This window comes from Pogona vitticeps, chromosome 3, assembly GCF_051106095.1.
Source record: "Pogona vitticeps strain Pit_001003342236 chromosome 3, PviZW2.1, whole genome shotgun sequence".
NCBI lineage: Eukaryota > Metazoa > Chordata > Lepidosauria > Squamata > Agamidae > Pogona > Pogona vitticeps.
In genome coordinates this window covers 111,613,728-111,641,232 of record NC_135785.1, presented here as the reverse complement: position 1 = coordinate 111,641,232, position 27,505 = coordinate 111,613,728, and the positions used below count along the sequence as shown (strand labels likewise).

Below are 27,505 nucleotides of genomic sequence, written 5' to 3'. Positions count from 1 at the left end.
GCTAGTCAGAAAGGTGTTATGGACAACATCTGACCTATATAGCATTGGTTTCCCTTCCCATCCACAGTACTTGAAAGAATATAACGTCTGAGCAGCATTTTCAAAGAAAAAAGCTTGAGTTACAACATTAGATCAGCATTTCTAACCCAAAACTGGGACACCAGAGAAATATTTCTATTTATCTGGGCTTTTGCCATTCTAATTTCTAAACTATCAATCTGAATCTCTGAACCTTACAATTCAGTAGCAGAACCTACATTGTGACCAGGTTATTAAAGTCAGGTTAGTTGCCTCCAATATTTTTAGATTCTTAATTTATCTTTAACCCTCAATCCACAGCTTCATGCATGTTATACCAAGTGTCCATGTTTTCCCATCTCTTCAGGCAGAGATGGGCAATTAGCAGCCCCCCAGACATCACCTATATATGGGAATTGCAACCCAAGCCCTGAAGAACAGCAGCTTGCTCATCTATGTTCAAGGGAAATGACCCACAGATGAAAACAGGGCTCCTTTTGCATATTTTTGTGACTATTCCAGCACACTGTGAATGCTGGGTAAACATGTTCAAGAGCAAACACACAATGGCTGAAACCCTGTCTCTCAGTGTAGTAGGTCACTAGACAAGGCCCTCTGAACCAGTGGGATTTGATAAGTCAAGCCCTCTGTACGTTCCATCAATTAAAATGGCCCGACTCTACTTATGATTTAATTTTGTGTACTAAATCACAACTAGAGTAGGCCCATTTGAATCAATAGAACTTAACAAAGAAGTTGATTCATCAAATCCTCAATAATTCAATACGCCTACTCTAATACAACTTACTACACTAAGGAACAGGGGTTCTGCCAATAACTTTGGATTACTGTTAAGAAATCTAAGTATATAAATTGAAAAGCATGATTCATATTTTTCTATTTGTGCTAACCTTATATCAGAAATGATAGCCACCTGTCTCAGCTTTCCTTGAACACTAGGAATGTCCAAAAATTTCACATGAAGCATGGCCACAAGAGAAACCACTTCATTTTAGATGTACACAGACTGTCTCCAAACAGGAAGTGACTTGGGTCCAAAGTGATCAAAGGCACAACATACTAGTCTCAAGACCTTGGAATGACCTAAGAGGCCATTCAGGAGGCTGTTTTTTGTTCCATCTTTCTTTTTTTAAAACCTTCCCCTAGTATCTCCAGAGAAGAGAGAGAAAGGAGAGATGTGAATGTGGTTCTGTCAGTGACAGCTCTAGATCCTAACCAGGAAGTGACTTTCAAGGTTCTTTTTTTAAATATAGTGCTTTGGGGAGAGGGCAAAGAAGAAGCATACCTGTAGCTGTCTTACTGTTTTTCATTTCACTGCATTTAATGACTATCCCTGTGGTAACAGTGGAGATTTGTTGTTGTTGTTTAGTCATTTAGTCATGTCCGACTCTTTGTGACCCCATGGACCAGAGCACGCCAGGCCCTCCTGTCTTCCACTGCCTCCCGGAGTTGGGTCAAATTCATGTTGTTCGCTTCGATGACACTGTCCAACCATCTCATCCTCTGTCATTCCCTTCTCCTCCTGCCTTCACACTTTCCTAACATCAGCATCTGTTCCAGGGATAGGGGCTTCCAAAATGCCACCAACTGGGAAATGCCAGTTTCCCAGTTGTTCGCTCTTGCTTTTTCACTGAGTGGCTGACACCAACGTCTCAGTTGGGTATATGGAGTTCTATTTAGAGTCTCTGAGATTAGGCTTGCTCATTAAACAGAATCAGCCCTACCAGCCATCTTACACAGCAGAGTTTGGGTGTCATAAAAGGCAGCTACCTCTTAATTACTTATTTTCATTGTATTTTTACTACTAGACAGAGGGAGAGACACTTGTGAGAGTTTCAGCTTGATACACCAAAATACCTTAATTCACTTTACCTTAGGGAGAAGCATAATCTGTTCTGCCTCAGGCAACGAAAGGCCATGAGCTAGCCCTGCATCTAAGCCAAAAAAGTGGGTTCTCATAGTGGGGGTTTTTAAGTTTGCTGTTTATTCATTGCTAAACTGTTCTATACTTAGGAAGTTGCATCCATAAGGATTTTCCTATAGTCATTTGTTCTTTGTACTAGTTTTTCCAATGGTAAAACTGGAACAGATTAAGTTTGTAACAGAAAGCCTGCTCTGAATGACAGGAAAGGTGTACTGGCATAAAAAGAGCTCTGCTCGATCAGGCCAAAGTCCACCTACTTAAACACCCTGCTTGTGGCACAGGGCTGTCAGATGTTTTCCGAGAAGCCCATAAGTAGGCTATGGAAGGCACACAGCAAATACATATGTTATCACATCTGTGACACAGGCACAGTCTTAAAGGAGAATTCAGACCATGTTGGAAAATAAGGCATGATTTTTTTTTATCAAGGACACGTGCCAATTATCAGTTTTAATTTGATGATAATCTTCTGCAACCTGGACTCTAGAGGGAGTCCTTTGCTACTTGACATTATAGAAATACAGTAGTACCTCAGTTTATGAAATTAAAGCATTCTACAGGACGTTATGTAAAACGAAAAATTTGTAAACCAGAACGCAGATAGCCATAGGAACAAGGGTGGTGCTATAAATCTCCAGGCACAATGCATCCTGGGGAAACTTTCTTTGTAAACCGGAAAAAAAAATGTAAGCCGAGGCATTATTTTCAATGGATTTCCATTTTTAAATAGAAAATTATGTTAACTAAGGTGTTTGTAAACTGAGATACTACTGTAAAGTATTGCTAGACACACACACACACACACACACACACACACACACACACACACACACACACACACACACACACACACACACAATTAGCCAAGCATTTTGTTTCTGCTATATATCACTTCAATACTGCTGCTTTTGTAAAGAGCATTTTTAAATGGTTGTTTTAGGTTTTTAGCACTGTTTGGCCATGCTCCAAAGAACATGGCCAAACAGCCTGAAAAAGCCTTCAAGAATACATTGTTTTTTAAATGCTTAAGTAATGAAACCTTACTCAAATCACTTTCTTCCCTGACTTAAGTCAGTAAAATTACTGAACACACAGCTAACATTCTTGTAAGGGTTGCTATATTCCAGATCTCCAAGAGTAACCACCATCGTTTGTATATTATGGAAATTAAACCATCTTATTTTTCTAACGTGAAATTTTGCTTATTCTGCAAATTAAAATGGATTTTCATATTATGCAAATTTAGTATATTTGTAGTTGCATTTTTCTACCAATATATTTTAGACTTGGCATCATTCATATAGCAACACTACTATGACAAACATGATGTATTAATATGGTGTAGGAGGAGGAGGAGGGACGTGGTGGCGTTGTGGGCTAAACCGCAGAAGCCTGTGCTGCAGGATCAGAAGACTAGCAGTCGTAAGATCGAATCTACACAACAGAGTGAGCTCCCGTCACTTTGGCCCAGTTCCTCGCCAACCTAGCAGTTAGAAAGCATGTAAAAATGAAAGTAGATAAATAGGTACCACTACGGTGGGAAGGTAAAACAGCGTTCCCTAGTCACGCTGGCCACGTGACAACGGAAAACTGTCTTCGGACAGGCGCTGGCTCTATGGCTTGAAAAGCGGGATGAGCACCACCCCCTAGAGTAGGACACGACTGGACTGAAAATGTCAAGGGGAACCTTTACCTTTACCTAGGAGGAGGAGGAAGAAGAAGAAGTAGTAGAAGGAGGAGTTGTCAGAATCATGGACTTAGAAAAGGAAGAAAAAGCTTGAATTCCCACCTATTCTCAATGTTTACTTGGTATTTGGGGGCCATTCAGTACTAAATGAATAAAACAGGGAGATAGGAAAGATGAAAAGTAGTCATTACATTGCTGGTGCATATAAACAAAGAAATAATTTGCTATACACATGAGCTTCTGATTATAATCTCATGAAGTGGATGTTGTTTTTCACCACCAATCTATATTAATGCTCCTCCCCACCTCCACCCCGAAAAGAGGTTTACAAACGGAAGAGAACATCACAGAAGTGACACAGCATCAGCTTATTGGCAGAAATAAAATCCAGGGAAAAGTGAGGGCAAACTGCAGAAATGAAGGTGTCAGCAATGCAGACTGTTTTTTTTAAAAAAAAATAACTAGAAAAGATTCTCGCTTAACTTCCTTTCCCACATGTAACTTTTCACACATACGCCTACATATCTAAAAGCAAGTGCTAATTCAGTGTGCCTCCTTCCTAAACTCCCACTCCCACTAGCTGCTATTTTGTTCCACTGCCATGGGCTTTCTTGTAGTAGGGTATGAAATCATCATCATCGTTGTAGACCTGCAGAGCTGGAAAGGACCCTATGGATCACTGAGTCCAAGCCCTGCGAAGGAGGCACAGTGGGGGACCAAACTCCCAACCTCTCGCTCCACAGTCAGACACCTAAAGAGATTCACAAGCAGAGCTTGAAAGGTTACTTTATGAACGACTAGCATCCAGAATCTCCCAACCAAAATAGTCACTGACCATGTTGGTTGGGGGATCTGGGGATTTCAAATCCAAGAAAGTAACTTGGGCAGTCTCTCTTTTCTAATAAGAACAGGTATAGCAATTTCCTACACACATTTACTTAACTTATGGTGAGTAAGACATCTGACTTCAGAGGAAGAGGTTGGGAGTTCAGTTCCCTCTGTGCACCCCAGAAGACACAGCCTGCGTGGCCTTGAGCAAAGTACACAGTCCCAAGATACCCATAGAAAAAGGGAATTGTAAACCACTTCTGAGTACTCTATATCTAGAACACCCTGAAAAGGATCACTACAAATTGGAATCAACTTGATGACACATAATGATCATTTTAAGGACCCATTTTATATAGTAGTTTATGTATTTAAGTAGCTCAAAAAGACAAATAAATGCAAAATTAATTCTTCAAAAATGACATTATAATTTATTTATTATTGTTTGAAACCTTTTCCAGAAATGTAAGATTCCCAGCCACTGTAAACTGAACAGCAACAACAAAACAAGCGGATACTTTCAATAATTTTTCTTCGATCTCCTTCTCCTCCTCTCTTGTTTATGCCAACTCTTTTTTTCTCATGATGGCTCCTAGCTAAAATCCCAGCAGTTTGTGGAAGATAAAAATTTAATTTGCCGTTTCTGGAAGGCCAGAAAATAATTGACTCATAGAATTGTAGACCTGGAATGATTCCCAATGGTCATCAAGTCCAAGAAATGCAATAAAATAAAAAATATGAGAGCTTCAACAACTTGGTTTTTATTTTTGTTTGTTTATGGACTACAGCTATCATAATTCCTCACTTCTGTGGCATTACTACTTTCTTATGTTGTTTGGAGGGAGCTCTGCAAACAGATTTCAGCTATTTGCAAACAAGGTAAGAATGAAATATTCACACAACTGCAACATTTGATCAGAGATTTGGTTTGCACTAATGTCATACTGTGGATGGCTTTAGCCATTGGTTAATCAAATGGAAGTTGTGTTTCTCACCCAAAAATCTGACCATAGCAACGACTGCACATTTTATCTCATAAATTCTGTAAGGGCCAGAGACTTCCTTAAGAAACAAAGTCTTAGAATCCAGGCTAAAAGGGCACTGGCAGCATGGCTAAGATCCAGGTAAAACCCAAATGGGTAATTCAGCATCCCTTACATATCAGTGATAATAGAGCAAATTTAATGCCAGCTCCTACACACTGAGAATTTGACTCCTGGGAAATGTACAAACAGGATACAATGCAGGCAGTATCCTCCCTTCTCTCCTTAACCACTGGTTATAGTAACATGAAACAACCTCTGAGTCTGGAGGTTACAGCCACTGATAGAATTATTCTTCCAGAATGTGCTTAATCCCCTTTCAAATCTGTCGAAGCTATTAATGATCAGCACATCCTCTATGAAAGTAAATCCTGTTGTCAATTATGCATCACCTACAAAAGTGGTTTGTTTTATTTCGTTATGCGCTTTATCTCTCTGTAGCTTAAATGAAGGTTGCTGTTATGTCCCAGCAAATCACTTCTGATTTATGGCAACCACAATAGAGTTTTCAAGGTGTGTGGGATATTCCATGAGTGGTTTACTATTGTGCTCTTCAGTGAGTTTCCATGGCCAAACAGGGACTTCAGCTCAGGTTTCTGGTGTCTTAGTCCAATGCTCTATTTCATTATACTGTACTATATTGAGTTCCAATTTAAATGATAACCAAAGGATAATTTTATTATGAGGAAGAGGCAAACAAATAATTGCCCCAAATGATTATAGCAATATGGTGGAGGCATGGTACATTTGCACAGGTATGCCCTTTTACTCCCTATAAGGAGGTCAAGAGACCATGCCACGCACATACTCATATTTTAGCAGAAGCTTCTTTTCTCTCTCCCCCCTCCATGAAACCTGGGAGACGGGAGTATTGCTCCAATTGTCTTGCTACTTTCTGAGCGTCTTCTTTGTGGAGGAGAATGGAGACCTTTACGCCGCAACTTTGCTGTAACTCCTCAGGTTCTGAAACACCTCTAAGCCAAGGGCGTCACAGACAGGATTCAAGACCCTCTAGCTTTCAGGAGAACAGAAAGGTCAGTGGCAAGAACATTTTTTCCCATGAATAGCAAGGACCTTTTTTTAAGGTGGTAAAGAGCACTTGTAAATACCATCACTAGGAGACCATGAAATGACATCATTCAGATGTACATAAGTATAATTAATAAAGAGAATTGGTAGAACTTCATGTCATTGCAACTTTCTAGATTTGCATCTCCATTTCACAATATAGCACCACTAAACTACAACAGTGAATCATTTTATGATTCATCTTGTTTTATTTAGAAGGATTCTCTTTTTAAATGCTGTTGGATTGTTGCCTTTAAAAAAAATCATGATGTTGTTTAGTGATTTTCAAATGCTGGTGAGTCAAGCATATAAAGATTCAGATGGTCTCATTAAAATGTGGGACAGATGGCTACATTATAAGGTCTGATAGCACTTGTGTCTTGATTTCTAAAGTGAAAGAACAAGGTACCCAAAAGAAAGAAGGAAATATGTCAAAAATACATTTCTGCAGTATTGTCCCCTTGCATAAATTGCATGTGAGCCAAAAAGAAATCTCCACAAATGCACTGTTGGTTTGGCAACGATATCCGGTTCAGAAGTAAAAGAACACAAACAATCACAAGAGAGGTGAATTAAAGAAAGCTGCAGTTACCATAGAAACCAATGAGACCAACTCAACATTATGTACTTTATAGCATCATCATTCCGTGGCTGATGAACCCCAACGGGAAACATTGTTCCAGTCCCTATGGAAACCTAGGAAATAGCCCACACTGTAGTCACAGGAGATTAAAACAAAGTGGAGCTCACATTTCAATTCAGCAATGAGCAATCTCTCATATTGAGAACTACCGCTGATGTACACATAGAGGGAGAAAAGGACATAAACCACGCACATCGATAATAGACCCAAGGACCAGCAAAGGTGCACAGCTTACAAATTAAACGTGAGGAAAGGGGGAGTGTTTGCAAGCAGATTAACCCATGTGAACACTTCTTAGGAAGTGAATTTATTATTGCATCAAATCCCCATGGCAACCTACTACAAGGTTTAACACTCTCAAAATAACTGTTCAAATTAATTTTACTAATAAAAACTGCTGCCATTTGATAATTAGCTCTAATCTTCTTTTTTCCCTGAGTGATTATAAATAGCAACTCCAGGCATAATTATTATGCCAACTCTTGGAGGCCCAATGCCACTACATCCAACAGGGCTATATTTTTCTGAATACTTTACTCTTATCAGGGTAGATCTTTGACAGTATAAAGCATGAACAGATGGTGGGGAGGTGATGAAAAAGGAATGACTTCTCCACTGCTTCAGGAGTTACAGCAGTGGGGTAAGATAAAACGTTTAAATACAGTGAACAACTCCTAGCAGAAAACACTACACAATCTTATTTGGTTGCTACAGCTCTTACACCAATATGATATGACTGGCAATATCACTGGCATGTCATATTAGAATGTGGCATGCCTGTCCTATATGCTAAATAAACATAACATTCCAGGAGCTATACTGAAAATACATGTTAATTCAAAGGTTTAAAAAGCAATTTCACTGTCAGTGAATATGAACTTTGATATTAATGATTACCAATAGTGATATACATTTAAGCTTTGTGGGAAGATAAAGAATACAAATACACTCAACCCAAGAAAAAGAGCTGCTTGATCATGAACCAAGCTCAGACTCATTTGAGGCTAACTCCAGTTAGAAAGAGCTGCGCCCCATCCCACTCCAACAGGCCTCTCTTCACTTTTAAAGATGACCCCCTCTTTTTATCTCTGAAGCAGGTGTGAAGGAATGGGCAACAGGGCGGACTTATTGGCTAGTGCTTGATTAGCTCTATTCTGAACATGGACTGGAATTTCCTGGTCATGTTCAGGGCAGAGTGAACTGCTTAGCTAGACTTCCCTTCTAACCAGTCTCTTCTATGTAATCAGAGGAGATTCTGTCAGAGAGAAGGGTAGATATTCTGTTTCAATGCTTAAAATTCTAAATGATTTTCAATCCAAGCTGGGACTGCTTGAGGTCTGTAAATTAGCAATTATGGTTAGAAACCATAAAGCTATTTGAAGGGTGGAGTCAGCAGTGTCCCCATGTTCTAGTCCCACAAATCTAAGATTGGGTTGAATGTATTTGCTAGGCAAATGTTTTTTTTTAATTATGCAAATCATGTGGCTTATGAAAAATGACCTCAAAACCACTCCTTCAGAACTGCTTTATCCACAGGAAACAGATGATGTTTTTTTCTGGGACTCTCTGTAGGTAATGTAGAGGTGAACACCTTGTGTCCATTGAGTGTGTCTCCCCTGTGGTTTCAATTTATTTTATCATATTTTTACCACTCTTCCTCCTCACAAGCTCCTCTGCTTTTACCAGCCACAGAAGATGCAGATAACAAACTGTGATGCGGATTCCACTATATTCGTGACAGAGCATCTGGTACAGCTAATTGTCCCAACTAAGCCCCCTCCTGACTACGCAGGAATATCAGACACTAAAGGGGAAATAGGATCAGGGTAGTGTACCAAGAGACAGTCGCTCTCACATATCTTTCAGACATTTTGGTCTGTCTCCAGGGCAGCCTGAAGAATTTTCAACTGCCAGAGCATCGTTTATATGTGACTTCTTCTCCATGCATCAGTTTCATGTGGCCAGGAACCAGGAGGAGGAATTGTATTTTTAAATGAAGTTTTAGGGGAAAGACAGGATGTTCTGTCTAGGCATTCAAGGAGCTACTTCTCATATCAGGGGATTTGTGAATGGGCAATTTGTCCCTTTCCACGAGACACCCCCCCCACCTCTCTTTTTTCTTGTCCCTGCTTCAGTTGCAGTGAGAAAAATATTACACACAGAAACAGTTGCCTTCCTATTTTATAAGCACCAATGAGAGTAGCAGTGGGGCTGAAAATGACCAGACCATTATGAGCCAGTGTTTCCTAGAAGTTCCTCAAGTATATAAAGCGACTTGAATACTGTTCCCACCCAATAAGACGCCTGCCATTCTGTACTTTTGCTTAGGGTGGTCAGGAAGCAGGGTATCCAACGCCTCAGATCACTCCCCCTAAACAAACACCTTAGCAACTCACAGGGCAGAATCCAGCAGCCTCTTCCCCCTGGAGTTTTATTAAGTGCTACATATATATTTCATACAAAAAAACAAATTGCTATCTCTTCTAGACATCAAATTATAAAAAGTATCTGGAATGTTACTGTCTTTCAACAGCTTTCTTTGGACATGCTTCCGAACTAATTTAGCTTTAACAAACTGTTCCTGGTTTTGACAGCTGCCCAGGCAAGGGATGTCACGTCTTAAATAATTTTCACACATTTGCTTGCTAACAAGCTTTCTAATTTTTGTAATGTGAAAATGAACAGAATTAAGGACGAGCAGACATCCCTTTTTTATTTTATTACTGTTCCGTGGGTTATTTCTCCACCCTGCCTTCCTCTGTCAACATGCTGGCTTAATTTGCAGAAGCAATAATTTTTGGAATTGATTGCTTCTTCAGATAACCCCACCCCACCCTCATTTTCACTTCATGCCTTGCTTTTCCTTGCAGGTTTCCAGGGCGCAAAAGCACAAAAATGCCTTGATTAAAAGAAAAAAGCACTCTGGATCATGACTGGAAATCCCAACGAAGAATGGTAGATCAGAGATGCATTAGAATATCTGTGCAAATTAAACAAGGCCAGGGCATTTGAAATCTAGGAAGAAATTCAGATGGGGGACTTTTCAAGAGCACCGCTAAAAACATTCTGTCCACAGAAGGAGTCAACAGATTATTTTGTATATAAGCCACAATATTATGAAAAGTTTGCATGAATCTATGAGGGGCTAAGAAAGAAATTATTTTCCAGTGCATTATGAGAATGGAGGTTTTATTCTTCAGTGTCTTAGAAGCATGAAGTTAAATAAATTGGCAGTCAATGTGTCAGAAGTCAGGCAGCCACAGTAACACATTCCAGTCTATCAGGCTTGTTCCATATTTTCCCCTGCACTCTTCCTGCCATCTCATATTTGACTCCATTCATGTGTTTGAAGTTTTAGCCTTAAGGAGTGCTAGTACCCATCTCCTTTGCAACTGCTTGTCAGACATATAGTCACAGTGGCTAATACTAGAAGGTCCTAGTCCATTTGTGTAAAACTACCAAAATAATCAAATTTGTTACCATGTTTAAGAGCAGAATTTCAGCATTCCTGCAACTCAGTTTTTCTACTCAAACAGTTCTCTAGGAAATCAAAGCTGTGCTACCATTATACATTTCCAATGAGTGTGACGGGGTCAAACAGCAGGTCACAGCTGGGTTGTGTGTGACTTGGGGACTGATCCTTCTTTAGCCCATGACATTAAGATGCACTTATTTTGTGGCTATGCTGTGAATTTCTGTGCCATATCCAATCCTGCCTTCTATGTCTGGCAGCAACTCTCTAAGGCAGAGGTGGGCAATGCTCCTAGATCGGGGGGGGGGTGCTACACATATCTACCACTGGACCTGTTGGGATTACTGCAACCTTTCTATGCTGTCTTTAAAATGTTTTGGCTAGGAGGGACCTTTCCGAGACAGGGTGACTGTCAAACAATCCAGCAGCAACCAATTGTCCTCCCTCTGCCTCCAATTTTGAAGAGAGCCACACCTCTCTACTTAAGTCTTATTTTCCTGCCCTTTTTTCCAGTCAGATTGTTAATCAAGGATTGGTCAGAGTTACATTGTCAGTTAGGTAGCAATGGAGTCTGCTATTTAGTTAGTCATTGATGTGGGTATGAATCAGTTAAGTTCTGTTCATGTAACCGGTCATTATTATTTTTAAAAAAAATATGCTGGTTCTGATCTATACAGAACTGTGAGTACATGGAACTTTTTGTTCTTTCTCCTGCCAATATCCCTGGGTGAATTATTAAGACAATAAATGCCTGCAGATAAAAACAAACAATAAGGGGTGATCTACTCTGGGGAGACTTGAAGCTAATTTTGTTTCTCTAAGTCCATGAACCTTTTTCTGCTGTTAGAAGTTTTTTAAGCCATAAAATGTCATGCTTTGCCAAGAGGACCTTGGATGGCTGCCTCCATCTCTGTGACACCCATTTAAAAAAAACTTATATAACTTGGGGTTTCTCACTGAAGAAGTTCCTTTGTACCCTTTAAAGTTCAAACAAATAAATGACATTAAGCATTTGGGGATGTGGGGATGCCTAGAACTATGGGGAGGGAGGCAAAAACATGGTAAAATTATCACATTCATCCTCGGAGTGTACATGGAGATTTCTTGAACTTGGGGATTGCAAGTGGCTCTTGCCTAGCCCTGCTCTAAGGTGCCAGACAAGGGATTCTCCCCACCTCCCCACCCATGAAGGAAGATGCCAGGGGCTACAGTGTTTGTGCAACAACAGCTTGACACTCCACTGCTCTGGCCACCCTCATTGGAGTCCTTTATAAGAAAATGCCTAAACAGACTAGAGTGAAATAGGAGAGATTTGTAGGACAGAAAAGAAACATTTCCTATTTTAGAGCAATCTTCACTCCATATCTTACTAACTTTCTCTTCCTCGCTTGGCAAATAACTTTAGCCAGTTACACAACAGCTTTCTTTGTGCAAGCATGCCAAACTAAAAATCAATTGCCATTTTTTCTTCCCCCCTCAGCAGAAGTGTTCAGTGAACCACTTCCTAAAGGTTATTTAACGGTGAATGTGGGAGATTGATTTTGATTTAGACTGTGGCCTACAGTATGAAAAGGTACTGTAATTTCTTCATGTGTCACTCTCGCTGATCTAATTTTGATCTGTAACTGACCTACAAAAACCCCATAAGCTTTAATTCAATAAAAATATAATTTTCTGCAGTTGGCTTGGGGGGAAATGATAAGACCTTTCAGGAATACATTATGCTATGTCGGAAAGAACCAGAGGCTGGATATTTTTCCGAGATTTCAATAACTTTTTTCTCAATTTCACCTGGCATTTTATTTAGACATCTCACTGAAAGAAATGGCCACATAAACTGTGAGCTAGATCCAAAATGGTATCTAAAGGCAGACTGCATTTCTAATTGGAAGGAAAAACAAAATGTATTGTTAAGAACTTTTTGTAATATTGTAAAAGTAGATATAAAGAATGAATTGAATGAGTGTCATTCTGTTTGGGGCGATTGTGTATTTTTAAGTTCTAATAAAGCTGGAAAGAGAAGCATCAGATATGATTTTAATTAGATTACCTTTTGATAATTAAGGCTATCAGTTAAGGCTATCTTTCACTGATTTTTTAAAACTTGTATTTGAGAATGTTCCAAATTATAAATGTGGAAAACTGGATACTTTTCAAATCTTTTGTACTGTAAGAAAGCACAAATATCCATAAGTCTAGTTTGTAATAAAACAAAGCAACTAAAATGTCATTCCAAATGAATAGACTATTCGTGTATGGTGATACATCCTCTACTAGAGAAACAATGCAACATTTTAAAAACTCAGAAAATGAAACATAGAACATGGACTAGAGTTACATTAATTCTATCAAGAAAGGAAGGACTGAAACTAGACTTGTCATCCCCTGCCTTCAAAAAATTATTATTATTTTTTAAAGTAAGCTCTTTTTAAACAGAGACTTGTTGCTCTTTGTGATAAAGATGCCAGTATGTCTTACAAGGCTGTTTATTATAAAAACTGTTAACTGCATTGCTGGTTAATCTAATTCCAATTATTTGTAGTTGATCCAAGACAACCATAGATCCTGGCAAGAGCATCAATCTTATTACACTCTTTAAAAGTCCCTGATATTTATATCATAATACCATGCTATCTGCATAATGAGATATAAAGTCAGGCAGACATATCATAAAAAGAGACACACAAATACATAAAGAGAGATGACCATGCTACAGTATTTGCACAGCGATTATGCTGAACACTGATATGACTGGATTCTTTCTCGTTTATCATGTTGTCATGCCCCTATCTGTTGCCCAGGCTTCATTGTGGTTGCAAATAATGTTCAATGATTTTTTTCCACTGCAAACAATGTTTAATGGTTTTCATAGGAGGAAAGAATGTAAAAATCAAATGTACCACTTAATGCCCAAAAACAAAACCAACCAACCAACTAAGCAAACAAACAAACAAACAAACAAACAAAACCCTAACAACTTTGGATTCAATGTTTACATCTCAGCTGTGTGTGCTACATGCCCTCAGGTAGAAAATGGCTCATATAGGCCCTAATAAGGGTTTAAAGTGAGATATTTAAGGAGTAGTTTTACCAGTTCCATGCCCTTTAGTGAGTTTTTATGGCTGAGAAAGGATTCCAACCCTGACCTTCTGAGTTCTAGTTCACCACTACACTACACTAGTTATTACATCTCGAATGTAGGCAATAAATCTCAATTGCTTTTCGGCAGCTCTGTATCCTAGAAGACAGACATTTTCCCACATATACTATCTAACTTCCATCCATGTTCTAAAACAGCTTTGCTGCTACAAGGCCTACATCCAAAATAGCTATCCACAAATCAAGAGGATTCTTTCCTTGTGGGCAAGGCTCAAAACCAGACAATGTAATATCTATTATCTCAAACGTAACACAAACTTTAACTAGTGTAGGGGAAGTAGAGCTTTTGACCCAGGATACCAAAATTTTGGAGACACAAATATTTGCTGTTCGAAGGGTACAAACCTATTGTGGGACTGCTGACGACCCCGTTCCCGAGGCTGGTCCAACCCACAGCAGGCCCTCAACCTCAGCATTCAGGCTGGCAAACTTTACCTCCTGCCATTCCCCTGCAGAGTGGAGATTCAGGGAGACTGCAGATGGCATGACAGGGGGCATCCAGTAGCCCGAGAGGGGGAGGCAGGAGCAGGAGGGAGTAGTGCTTTGGGGGGGTGGATAAAAGCGAGCCAGACCAGTGGGTGAATGCTATAGACGTGGCAGAATGGGAGGTCTGCCAAGCAGAAGCCCCAGAGGCAGGTGAGGAGCAAAGCTGCAAAGGCTAGGAGGTGGTATGCCACTGTGATCCATGGACTGTTGAGTGGGTGGAGTTGACAGTCCAGCTGGAGGAGGCAGAACGTATTCACCAGGCCCAACAACAGCAATGCCCCTCCTACTGGGGTGATCAGGAGCACATGGGAAAGGGGGTGAGGGAGCAAATGAACCCCAGCCAGAAGCAATTTGTAGTAACCCACCCTAAGGTCCTCTTGAAGCCTCCAGCAGACCCCTTCATCCCCTGGCCTAAACCAGCACAGAGCCAGGTTAACCTCCAGTTGGCCTTTTGCCACCACCTCTTTTGCTGCTCCATCCGCCGTCCATCTTCTTGAGGCGCTCTGGTACAATGAAGCAGAGGCTAAGGAGAGCAAGGTGCAAGGCCAGCTGACAGTAACCATATATCACCCCTGCTGCAGCACACCCTGCCTACCCCACCTCCATGGTGTGCTCGACCACCTGGAGGACAAAAGAGGTTTATCAACACACCAGCATCAGTGACCTACAAACAATTACCTTCTTCCCACGCTTATTTATTTACTTAGAGAGGGAAACACTTTTTAGGGATCCCCAGTTTCAGTAGTGGCACAGTGTAAGCCCATTCAGTTTTTGTTGTTTATCCTAGTTTCTCAATAAATCCCTTGCTTATTTACAGCTCAACTCTGCATCATGGAGAAGGCAGCAGGGACTGCCTATACCCATCCACTGGTATTTGCTGCTGGGAGGGCATGAATGTGCACCTCCAGCTTTTCTTTTCCAGGCAGAAAGAAACACAAAACCAGCAAGTCTGATGCAGAGGCAATATGGTTGCCATGTTTATATCCTGCCATTCCTGCCCATTCTTCCATCTTCTCCCTATGTCTGCCAATCTCACAAGACCTACGGTTAACCAAAAGAGCAGTGAAGCCCCATACACCAAAATTCCACATTTCTGGTTTTCTTATTCAACTATAAGATAATGCTCCACTGAAATAACAGTTTAATAAATGCACAAGAATAACACCATATACAACAATATGTTTCACTGACCTGCAGTGGTATTTGTGGGTTTATAGACATCATCAACAACTTCAAGTACTCAGTATTTTAGTACTGTTTTACCTACTCACCCGCAAATTTCAATCAGAGATTCAGGGCCTTTTCTAAAACTAGTTTTGTTCCATATGAAATTGCTCATGGTTAGATTGTAAAATTATATACATTTTCATAATTAGCATAACTGGCATTATAAAATAAAAGGAAGGGAAAGAACACTGTAATTCAGACTCTTCAAATTTGTTTTACAATGTAACAGTGAGGCGTAAATACAAAATTATGAATACAAGTGTTATGCTTGGAGCAGTTACAAAATATGACAACAAAAATGATAGCCTGTAGTAAATATTTTATCATTGCTGAAACAACAATTCATGACTTCAACTACTCCAAGCCAGTACATTTCCCTGCATTGGAATAAACCTATTGTTTTGGTATTCAATGTAGAAATGTGATTAGTAGGTCTAATGTAAAAATAACATAAAAAGAGTTTATCTAAAAATAATCAGTATGTGTTTGTCATATTGTTCCAAAATCCTGTTACTTAGTCACTCCTGCTGAAGGCAAAAGGCATTATTTACTGTATTTTCCATGTATAAGACTATACTTTTGTCTAAAATATTTAGACTAAAATTGAGGGTTGTCTTATACACGGAAGTAAGCTGAGGAGAGAACAAAAACAAGTGGAGAGGAAAGCAGGGATTGAAGCAGTGGTGGGATTCAGCCGGTTCGCACCGGTTCTACAGAAGTGATACCTAATGTACTATCGGTTCTGCAGAACCATTTGCTGGCCTGCTGAATCCCACTACTGCCGAGAGCCCCTCCTTCCCCCACCAAAGGGTGCCTGTAGGATCTGGGGAAAGAAGGGGGAAGAGGAGCTGGCACACAAAACAATAAATAGACGTCTCCCCCCCCCCAGCAAGGCCTTCTTGCATTGCAGTGGGAGGAGGGGCCCGGTCCATATTGCATGGTCTCTGGGGAGGAAGCCTTTTTTCTGGATATTTTTAAAAATATCTCTCTGCAACTCCTTAGCTCCCACCCCAGGCCTGGATCCCCTATTGCTGACCTCCTTGCTTGTCCTCTGGCAGAAAACTCGTGAGGAAGCCCATCCACCCCCCCCACAAAGTGGTCTTTCCCCCTTTGATAGCTCTCAGTTTTCCTGAATGGAAAGAGGGGCGGGGGCAGGAGGGGTGAGAACAAAGCGGGTGGAGGGGAGGAGCAGAAGGGGCGGAGCCTCAATGGGGCAGAAACAGGAGAGGGGAGATCCTTGTGGGGGGCAGGAGAGCCTCTTTATTCTTCCTCCTCCCCCCACCAATAGGGTCTGCCAAGCATTTCACAGAAGCCCCCCCCTTTCTCCTTCTTGGGGGAAGAGAAAGGAAAACCTTTGCCACCACCACCCTTAAAAAAAGGGTGCCTTAAGGACTTGGGGAAAGAGGGGGATCTCCTCGCAGGAAAGCACAGAAAGAGCCCATGTGTCTTGCTGGGGGGGGCAAGTTCGAGACCACTCCGACTTCCCATCTGCTCCCCTCCCAATTTACACCCCCTTGGAGAAGGCAGGGGAGAAACAGGACAAAATATAGTAGACGCCTCGCACTCCCCTTGCAAGATCTTTGTGGATTGCAGACCAAGCAGGAGGAGGGGCAATCTAACCGCCTAGAGTGGTCTTAAGTGACTAGATAGGCGGGATATTAAATAAATAAATAAATAAATAAATAAATAAATAAATAAATAAATAAATAAATAAATAAATAAATAAATAAATAAATAAATAAATAAATAAATAAATAAATAAATAAATAAAACAGCAATAGGGAAATATCTTCAATAACTGTTTGTCAGGTAAAAATCTTCCTTTAAACATAATCTAGTTGTCTGTACTTCTTTTACTTTTCTTATTGCAGTATTTAATGCATGAATTATTAAACTACCTTTCGGTATATATTTTGGTATAGTTAAAATGGTCATTAGGACATAGAACCTGTTGTTAATTTATTTGAATCCCACCGCTGGACCAAAGCAATTCTGGAACACTTTTATCCCTTTCCCCCTACACTTGCTAAGGCCCACTTAGATTTCTTAATTTTGGATTAGAAAAGTGGGGCATGTCTTATACATGGGGCATCTTATACACGGAAATATACGGTACTATGGGCTTCTTGCTACTAATTAACAAATCCTCACTTGGATTTTCAAGTGCATTCAACCCACCAGAATGGTGTATGCCAGAGAGAAGCCATTGCAAATTACATCCTTTGCCTTCCACAGGCATAACTAATCAACAGGATTTGGGCCAATATTTTCTGGGAAGATAAGCCCCTTTTACTTTCTTTGAGCTTGCTAACAATTCAGATACTTATGGATACTGAGAGTGATTCCTGTGACCACATTTTCTATTCTAATGAGTAATACCATCAAGTAATAGCCTCGTTGTTTGTAGGGTTCATCCTTTATTAGGAGTTTGCATGTGAAACCATTTGTTTGCACCTGATATTAGGTAGCTACCAAAGAGGAATATTATTGTCTATGTCAGTTTCTCATACTTTTAATGATTATATTAGCTATTTGAAGCCACCACTGGGAAAAAACTGGTGAGAAACTGAAGTAAGAATGAGAAAACTTACAAGGACTCTGCCGGTTAAGGTCTGGGCTGAAATCATCACCCCTGCCCAGTCTTTAACAGAGGTCATCCAGCCCACTTCTGCTGCCACAGTTTCCTCTTTCTCATCTGTGGGTTTCAAGTCGCCGTCTGCCTGGGTTTCCGCAGTGACATTTATCTTCTGGGCCTCCTATAAAATGAAGAGAGAGGAGCAGTTAGAAAGACACTGGTTACAGCAAGAGAATACTTAATAAATAGCCACTGCAATCATAACATATGGTAAGTGGGGAAATCACATTCTTCTCCCCAAAAGGAAACCAAAAGGAAACTAAGTTACTTTCTAGTTACTGCTGAAAGAAAAATCTTGTTGTTGACAAGTGCTGGACAGACAGCAAGTCTCAGAAATTCTGCAATAAGCCACCTGTGCTCCCTCAGTCTAATAAGATCTATGCTCATCCTAGCTTTATGTGAGGGGACTCCAACCTCCAAAGCCAATTTCCTGTAATGTACAATGTGAATTTTAATACAGAGAACTTTCATCCAGGCAGGACCACATAGCATAGTGGGAAACAAACAAAAGTAGTAACTGCTTTCTCAATGGTGCAGCCACAGTTTTACAAGTGTTGACCTTAGTTGGAAGGGTGGGGATGTTACTTGGAAGCAAAATGAACAGTGTGGCGTAATGGTGTAATGGTCTAATTTTAGATTAGGCTAGAGACAAAAAGGATAGCATCCATAATACATTTTATGATCCCTCCCATGAAACTGCCTAAGCTGTATGTTTTTCAGACTGGACTGATGTTTCTCATACCCAAATTATTGGCATACAGTGTATATAATAGGCAGCATTTTTCCAAGGTTGTTTGGTATTTTTGACTTCATGGTGTCATCTTCTTTTCTCAAATTCTGTATGCAAAATAGCTGGCACTGAGAATGTCTGTTACCAAATGTAGCCATATATTCTTATAGCCTTGGATGCAAAACATGAACACAGACAAAACTAACTTACATTTTAAAATATGCATATTAGTCATGTATTATTTTAATTCTGTGGTTTCTAGAAGTACTTATCCAAGAGTGTGTGAAACCTAAAACACTTAACAGGAATGAAATGCAGAACTGTCAGCCTTCCAGAAAGCTGCTAGGTTGCCAAGGAGCCCTGTTTAAAAGATTGCTGTGTGATGAATCCAAGGAACTCCTCTCTGTCTGCAAGCACTGGTCCTGACTGAGTCAAAGAGTGGGGTGGGAGGAAGAAGAAGATCAAAGAAAAGCCTTTTGCCTTTGCTGGCTGTCTCATTACTGGCCACTGCCATTCTCATTCAGTTCTTGTGGGCAGTGCTAGTAAAAAGATGCTACGTCCAATCTTCTTCAGTCACGGTTAGCAGAGATGATTCAGAGGAATGCTGGAAGGCTGTACCCAGTTCTCAAAGTCAGACCTGTAAGTACAATTCAAGTGTCCCAGCCTTGGATTTCGTTTCCCTCTCTTCTTCCCTCCTAAGGTTGCCAGAACATAATGCTGCGGTAGAGGCCACAACTGACAGAAGTCTGCACTCTGTTAATGCTACCACAGTCTACACTTCAGCTCTAGCAATTTCAGTGGTCCCTTGGTTCCCTGACCCAGAAACACCAGCCCAGCAAACTTCCCTTGCTTGTCTCTTACTTCTCAGCACAAGAACACAGCTCCTTCTGTCCACAGGCCCTGCATGAAAATTCTGACCAAATTATTTTTCCTTTGAACTCCTTCTCTCTCCTACTGCCTGACTCCACATCCATATTTTCCTTAACTTCGTGCTGCACTGCTGTCTTCTTCCAGCTTTCCTTAGGAAGCCTATCTCTTGGCAAAACTCCCTCTTAATCCTTCCTGCACAGCATGCATACTATTGTCTAAATCAGGGATGTCCAACCTTTTGCCTTCCCCTGGGCCACATTAGAAGATGAAAATTTGGTTTGGGCCACACATACGTTTGGTTTGGGCCGCATGAGGGGGGCAACCCTACCCGTCCTCCGCAGCCCCGCTCCAAGCGCGCTTACCGGCAGCTGCAATCTCAGACAGCAGAGGCTGCCAGCTTCACCTCCAGTGGCTTTATGGGGCTGGGAGGGGTCCACCTATTGACGGGGACGGCGCAATGCAGTCACGCAGCCCCCCTCTCCCCTCCTCCTCCTTCCTTCCTTCCCTCTCTCCCCCTCTACTGTTGTGACATGCCCCGGCCACATTCCGGCTGCAAGCGCTGGCAGTGTAACTTGAAACTTTGGAATTTCTTTTAAAATAAAAAATTGCACTGGGCCGCATTACGAGCTGACCTGGGCCGCATGCAGCCCTTGGGCAAGCCTGGTCCAAATGTTGTGAGCCCCCTTATTAGCTTCTTCCTCCTTCAGTATCATGTCTCTTCGCTCCTTTTCCTCAAGCTGCTGCTTCCTCATCCTCTTCCTCCTCCTCCTCCTCCTCCTCCTCCTCTTCTGGTTCCTGCCTCTTCTTCCACACATACTACTCTGCATCCTTTCTTCAGCACCCTACCTCTGGACATCCTCACATGTCTCTACAGGCTATTTATTTTCTTATCTTACACCCCATATTTCTGCTATTGCATGACCCAAGGCAGTTCACGACATGAAATGAAACAGACAGTGCTTGGTTAAAAAAGGAATTATAATATTTAAAATAATTACATAAGTTATCATGTTAAAAAGCAGTGAGCTAAATAATCTGCAGCAACAACATCATCAGTGACAATAATAATAACCTGAGGACTGCAGAGCTGGAAGAGACCCTAATGATAATCAAGTCCAGCTCCTGTTAAGGAGGCACCGTGGGGAATCAAACTTCCAACCTCTAACTTCACAGCAAGAGACCTAAACCACTGTGCTATTTTTGCAACCACAAGAGAAGAAACTGTATAATTCACACTGTTCCACAACAGACAGACAGTAAACAAAGGGCAGTCAAAATAGAAAGGTTTTTGCCTCCTGGCAGGAAGTGGGCAGATAGTGAAGCAGCTTGTCTTCCTATGGAAGAGGGCTCTCACCCAGGAAGTAGCCACCAAGAAGGCCCTCCCTCATGTCTAAATGAAATGTGCCTAAGTGTGCCTGTGAGAGTAGGGCGACTAAGAGAAAGGCTTACCCTAAATAACAAAAGTCCTGGGCTTAAAGGAAGATACACTCCTTCAGACAGTCCGGTATTTGTCTCATTCAAATTGATAACAAAAATTAGACTGCAAATAATCTTTGTTCTTTGAGAAGGTGAAATGTTTTTGAATAGTCATTAATCTATACCAGTGGTTCTTAACGTGGGCGATAATGCCCCCCAGGGGGCGATTTCATTTTTCAGGGGGGCGGTAGAACGAAAAGGGGCGGCGTGGGGGTGCTGGAGCAGAAGGGGGCGGTAGGGGGCGCTGGAGCAAGCCAAACCTGTTAAGATGGCTGCAGACTTTTTACAGTGTGCATGAATATATATTTTCCTCCAATCTTAATTTAGTTTCAGAGTTTTCGTCTTGAAATTTTTAGTTCCTGCATTGTGGTTTGTTTTTATGCCCTTTTTATATTTCTTTTTGCATCTTAAAATTCACTTGCAACTAAATCATTAAATGTTACTTTTTGGGGGCATTTCATTTTCTTGGAATTGAATTTTGTTTTCAGGGGTCATTGGATTTAAGTGTCATAAATAAATAAATAAATAAATAAATAAATAAATAAATAAATAAATAAATAAATAAATAAATAAATAAATAAATAAATAAGAAAGATATCATCACCGCAGGGAGGGGGCGATGATAACTTCCTCAATGGCTCAAGGGGGCGTTTCTTTCTAAAAGGTTAAGAACCACTGATCTATACAATGAAGGCAGCCATATTTGTTTCTCTGTTGTGGACCCGAACTAACATTATATTGTTACTTGCTGCCATTGCTGAGGGTATTAAGGGCTGTAACTTGAAATACATTATTTGAAATTGTTTAAAAGAGAGAAAAGACCACCCCATCACTTAACAGTAGGTAATTTGCCACCCCATCCACTCAGCCCACAAAAGCAACATAGGTACTGAAAGTCACTAAAAATGTGAGTCAGCTGGCACAGCACTAATTTGAACACACATTCACCATGTTGAAAACAAATGGCTCAGAATGTATATTCAATATGCCTCCCAGTTGTTTCATCACACTTCAGAATGACTGTCCATGATCAGATTTCATCTCAAAATATGCCATCACTCATTCTACAAGTGAGAAAGGTTCCAACCCTCCAGGATAAATGAATGACAATTCAGATGAATACTAAGTAACCCTTCCCCACCCCCCTCGATCAACATTTGTTGCAAGGACAAAAGTCATCTTTCTTTTTCATTTATGTACAGCCTTCATAATCACATAAACATAGATACGATGAATCAGACTTTCTTCATGCAGCATTCATCATTGACACATCCCACAAAAACTATTTGGGGGAAAAAACTGAAATGAGGGAGTAACCTCTCTGTCTGAAAAAGGGATTGTAAACATAAGAATATTCAATAAGTCTTGTGGAATCAAACCTAGTGTCCTTCTGCTCCACTGTTCCATTTCCCACATTAACCAACCAGGAAGCCCACCAGCTGGGTTTGAGGGCAACTATTTTCCTCTCTAGTTTGCCACCATGAATCAACATACTTTGGTCCATGTGCTTGTAATCTCGAGATCAGACCACTGTAATGCGCTCTATGTGGGGCTACCTTTGAGATTGATGCGGAAGCTCCAAATGGTGCAGAATCCAGCGGCCAGACTTCTCAGTGGGGTGAGAAAACATCAACATATCCCTCCCACCCTGGCCACATTGCATTGGCTGCTCGTTCATTTCCGCATTGATTTCAAAGTCTTAATGATTACAGTACATATAAAGCCCTAAACGGTTTAGGATCTTGATATCTGGCGGAACGCCTCCTCCCACATAGATCTACCCGTATCACTCAATCTAGCCAGGAGGTGCTGCTGAGGAGCCTAAAGCTGAGGGAGGATGGTAAAGAAAAAACAAGAAACCGGGCCTACTTGGCAGTGGCTCCTCATCTTTGGAATAATCTCCCCTCCGAGGTTTGTCTGGTCCCTTTGCTGGGTACAGTACTTTCAAAAGCTAACTAAAAATCTGAGTCATCCCAGTTTTCAGCAGTTCAGTGGGGCACAGAAACACAGACATTTCTTTACCCAAACCTGATGCACTTCCCCAATACTCTCCATATAAGATGTACATCAAGGCAGAGAAGGAGCAGGGGGCTGTATTGTTGTGACTGACCTTATTTTCCAACTAGAGGATAACTAAAATGGGCCTCTCCTTTCCAAGCTGAGGTGGTTACACAGGACAATAAATGGAAGCTATTCAAAACTGAACTTCTTACATAGAAAACACACACCTTTTGACAGAATATTAAGATTTCCCAAAATATTTTTTCCAACTACAGCTTCATTTCTAAAATGACAATATGCTTATTACAACTGAAGTCTATGATGCCGCCTTGCATCTCCATGTATCACAGCTTCCCAGAACACGCAGAGAGGCAGCACCTCCCAATCAACATTAACTCACAGTCTCATCCATATTGTGAGGCAGAATGGTTACTACTGTACTGTGCCACTGTTTATTTTTACAGAGAACCTCATGAGAATAATGCCTAAAAATAAGCAGTTCTGGAACAGTGACAAGCCAGCATTCTCGCACGGTTGAACCCCTCGGGTGTGGTTAAAAGGAGAGCAAAATCATCACTATGCAGCTCTGAAGCATGGTTTCTTCTAGGCCTACCTTTCCCTAGCAATACTCCTGTTCCTTTTCATCATGGGCATTGAGAAAACAGCTGTTTTCATGATACGGCAGGAATTAAGCTTTACTTCAGAACCTTTTTAGGCAGTTTCCATGTGGAATACTAACATCAGAAAACATAGTGGTCCACACAAGGAAAGTGTTTCTCTCCAAAACACCAGTCCTGCATAAGTCCTGTAGTCCTATGTGTGAATACTGGGAGGGGGCTGGGGTAACCCTACCAGAATCAGGGGACTTTCCTCTGAGCGAGCATGCACCAGTTTGTACTGCACATCTTATTTCTTTAAATACAACTCTTTAACAAAACCTTTAACAAAATTTTGTCCCATAAAAGAACAACTCTTGTGAGTAAAAGATGCTGTAAACAAGGAACAGAAGCAATTAGAGGATGCAGAGTAGGAAGCTGCCTTTACTCAATCAGAGTGATGGCCCACTTGCTTAGTATGGCCTACCCTGAATGATAGGGGGCTTCATGCTTTCAAAGACCTGTCTTTCTCAGGCTCTCAGCCCAGTCAAGACATGAGAGGGCTTGCATTAAGTGCCCTACACATGAATCATATGCTTTACTGCCTGCCTGCCTGCCTGCCTGCCTGCTATTAATGCTAATTTCTTTTCAGCCAGATGCTACAATGCAGGGAGGGAGCCGTCCTTCACCTTGGTCAATAACTAACTACTTGAAAGACAAAATCTATATCTGCTGTCAAATGATCGCCTCTATTCTGACCCAACAGCAACAAATGATATACAAAGAAAGTGTTAACGAAACACCATTCCTCTGAAACCAACATACATATTCTCACTAAACATCCTACTTGGAGGTTCAGCAGTGGTTTTTTTTTCAGGTTGTCCTTGAGGCACCCTAAGGTTTCTTGGTAGTTGATCAGTGTCCTTAATGAGAACACTTTTCAATCCAACAGGGATTGTGTGTGAAATTAGTGTGTGCCCTAGAAAATATTCTAGACAACTCTTCAGTGTTCAAAGGTTTCATTCATTGGGGATAAACAGTAACCTGTAAGCTAGCGCAGGACTGCACACAACATCCTAGAAAGGATGCTATGAGGGGAGAATAAGACTTTCATAAATCTAGGGGACAACTGCTAATTTGACAGGATGTGGGGAATGGAAAAGGAATGGAGGGCGGGGGGGGGGTTTCCTCCACTGCAGCTTGCTTGCAAATGTACACGAGGCTTTCGTGGAAAAATTGGATTCCTTATTTATCAATGGTGCATGTCTGACATGTTATTACTTTCTCATCACCCCAGAGAATTGATAAAATAATGCTGCAGCCAGCCATGAGTCAGAAACAATAAATGTCTCACCAGACCTAGGATGGAGTTTTAATTGGTGCCTTATTTAGAAGCACGGCAGGTACATTTTAAGCTAATACTATCTTTATGCAGGCAGGCTGCTTACCTGTTGTTTTGTAAAGTATTCATTATTTTAATTGCTTGATGACAAGAACATATAAATAGAGTGAAGTGGGAGGGTGTATCTACTGCTTGGTACGATGTTGTCTTTTACATTTATAAACGGCAGAGAGACACAGCATATTCATCAGAAGAGAAGGTTTAAATTTACATGGCTTGAGATTCATTTTGGAGTTGTGCCAAGCCCAAAGAGTACCTGTTAATAGAGATGTACAGAGTATTTTTAACTGGTTGGATGCTTCTTTATATCATTCTCTTCCCAAGGCTTAAGGTGGCTTTAAAGACTATCTTAGAACTCTGGAACTGGAAGGAGCCTTATGGATCATGCACAGTGAACAATCAAACTCCCAACCTCTGGCTCTGAAGCCAGATACCTAGATCACTGAATTATCCAGATAACAGAAACAATCATATACCTCTCTGTGTCCCATTGCCTTCCCTCCCCCTTTCTCAGTCTCTTGTTTTCTATATGTGCACATGGATGGATGGATGGATGGATGGATGGATGGATGGATGGATGGATGGATGGATGGATGGATGGATGGATGGATGGATGGATGGATGGATGGATGGATGGATGGATGGATTAGGATAAGGGACTGTGATTTGCCAAATGCTACTCAGTAAATCTCATAACAAAGCAGAGAATTGAATGCAGATCTTCCTTCATCTAGCAGTACATCAAGTTCACCTACACAGGACTGACCTTTAATCCAAGTTATTGAACTTCAAAAATCCCTTCTCGCGCTCCTGCCCCCAATGCTGTTCCTCAACTGGAAAGCTGTCTCCCAGAACATCTGTGTGATGCCATCTGACTTCACTTTCTTCATATTCTACCACAAACCCCAGTTTTTATGAATTCTTCACTATGGCATAGCCCACAGACCCACATGTAATGCTGTAACTCAGTCTAAAGGGAAATTTTCCCTTCCTTTTTGGTATATTTCATGTGAAATTCTTTGTTTTTCTTAATGGGTAGATGGTAGGCTTATGGGGAAGAAAAAGACAGAAAGCAGGGGGGAAGGGGTTTGGAGGCAACCCGGCTGAAATAGGAGCTTGTTGCATGCTTTAAAATATTACTGTTAGATTTTTCTTTTCTTCTTCATATGCCAAAATAAGTGTTCATAATCATTTTAAAAATCACAGGGCTAAATCCAATCTCAAACAGATTGGACCCACTAGCTGGAAACCTACTGGTGTTTCCATAAGGTTTGTGTAACTTCCTATGGCTAACTTCAGCTAACCGATGAAGGGTTAGGGTGCATCTCAGGTACGTACACAGTCTTAAACACAGACAGGTTAATGGAGAGATACAGACATGGGTGGGATTGCAACTCCCATGAGGCTTAGCCAAGTTAACTAATAGTGAGCAATCATGGGAGATGTAATTCAGATCCATCTGGAGTGCCACAATTGTCCATCCCTACCTTAGGGAAAACAAAAGTATGGAGAAATACTTTGTGTAGAGGCTAAGATAAGCTTTGAATTTGGGACCCTTAGTGCTCACACTAATCTTTACATCATACCGATGTAACCTTTATTTATATATATAAAATTAGATTTGAGCCTAATTAATGGCTCTGTACAGCAGGTTTAGAACTGCCCCCACACTTCCATAATGTCTCAGCCTTGGAGGTGGGAGGCAGGAGAGCGTTCGCTTTATATATAACAGCTGCTATTGCCTACAGGGTAACCGGCTATGCTGCTTACTGCTGCTTTAGCACATGCACACAGCTAAACGGAACTCTAAATAATTCAGTGTCCTAGTACGATTGCATCTTTTTGGCACAGGAATAACTTCATCCTGGAACTGAAAGCTCTAGTTAAACTAAAGCTGAGAAACAAGATCTCAGGATTGAATAGCATGACAACAATTTGTTTCTGAGATGCTACTGAAAGCATCAGGTATGTATATGTAAACCTGAGTTGCCACTAAACAGACCAGGGTCATTCAAGGTGTTGGGGGGGGGGGGTCGGCTAGAAAAACAAGGCATGCTGGAGGGAGTAAATGTAGGTGGGATGTCTGCTGAGCTCACATGGATGAATTCAAAATCTGACTGCATCTGTTCATGGAATGTCAGAAGATGAAAGACAGCAGAGAAGGTTTAAAACAGGCAGAGGAAGGAGGAGGAATGAACAAATCAGCTCACCATGGAGAT

General features: G+C 41.0%; 1 protein-coding gene across 30 annotated transcripts in view; it reads right to left on the bottom strand.

Moving 5' to 3' along the window:
• Window positions 1-27,505, bottom strand: part of KCNMA1 (potassium calcium-activated channel subfamily M alpha 1) — a 668,230-nt gene that overhangs the window by 487,260 nt on the left and 153,465 nt on the right. For all 30 annotated transcript variants that reach the window (XR_013543877.1, XR_013543878.1, XR_013543879.1 and 27 more), the window contains exon 2: window positions 18,168-18,332. Coding sequence is in view for 27 of the 30 variants with exons in the window: in XM_072995024.2 (XP_072851125.2) it covers window positions 18,168-18,332 (165 nt within the window). In the remaining 3 variants the exon portion in view is untranslated. The remainder of the gene's footprint in view (window positions 1-18,167; window positions 18,333-27,505) is intronic.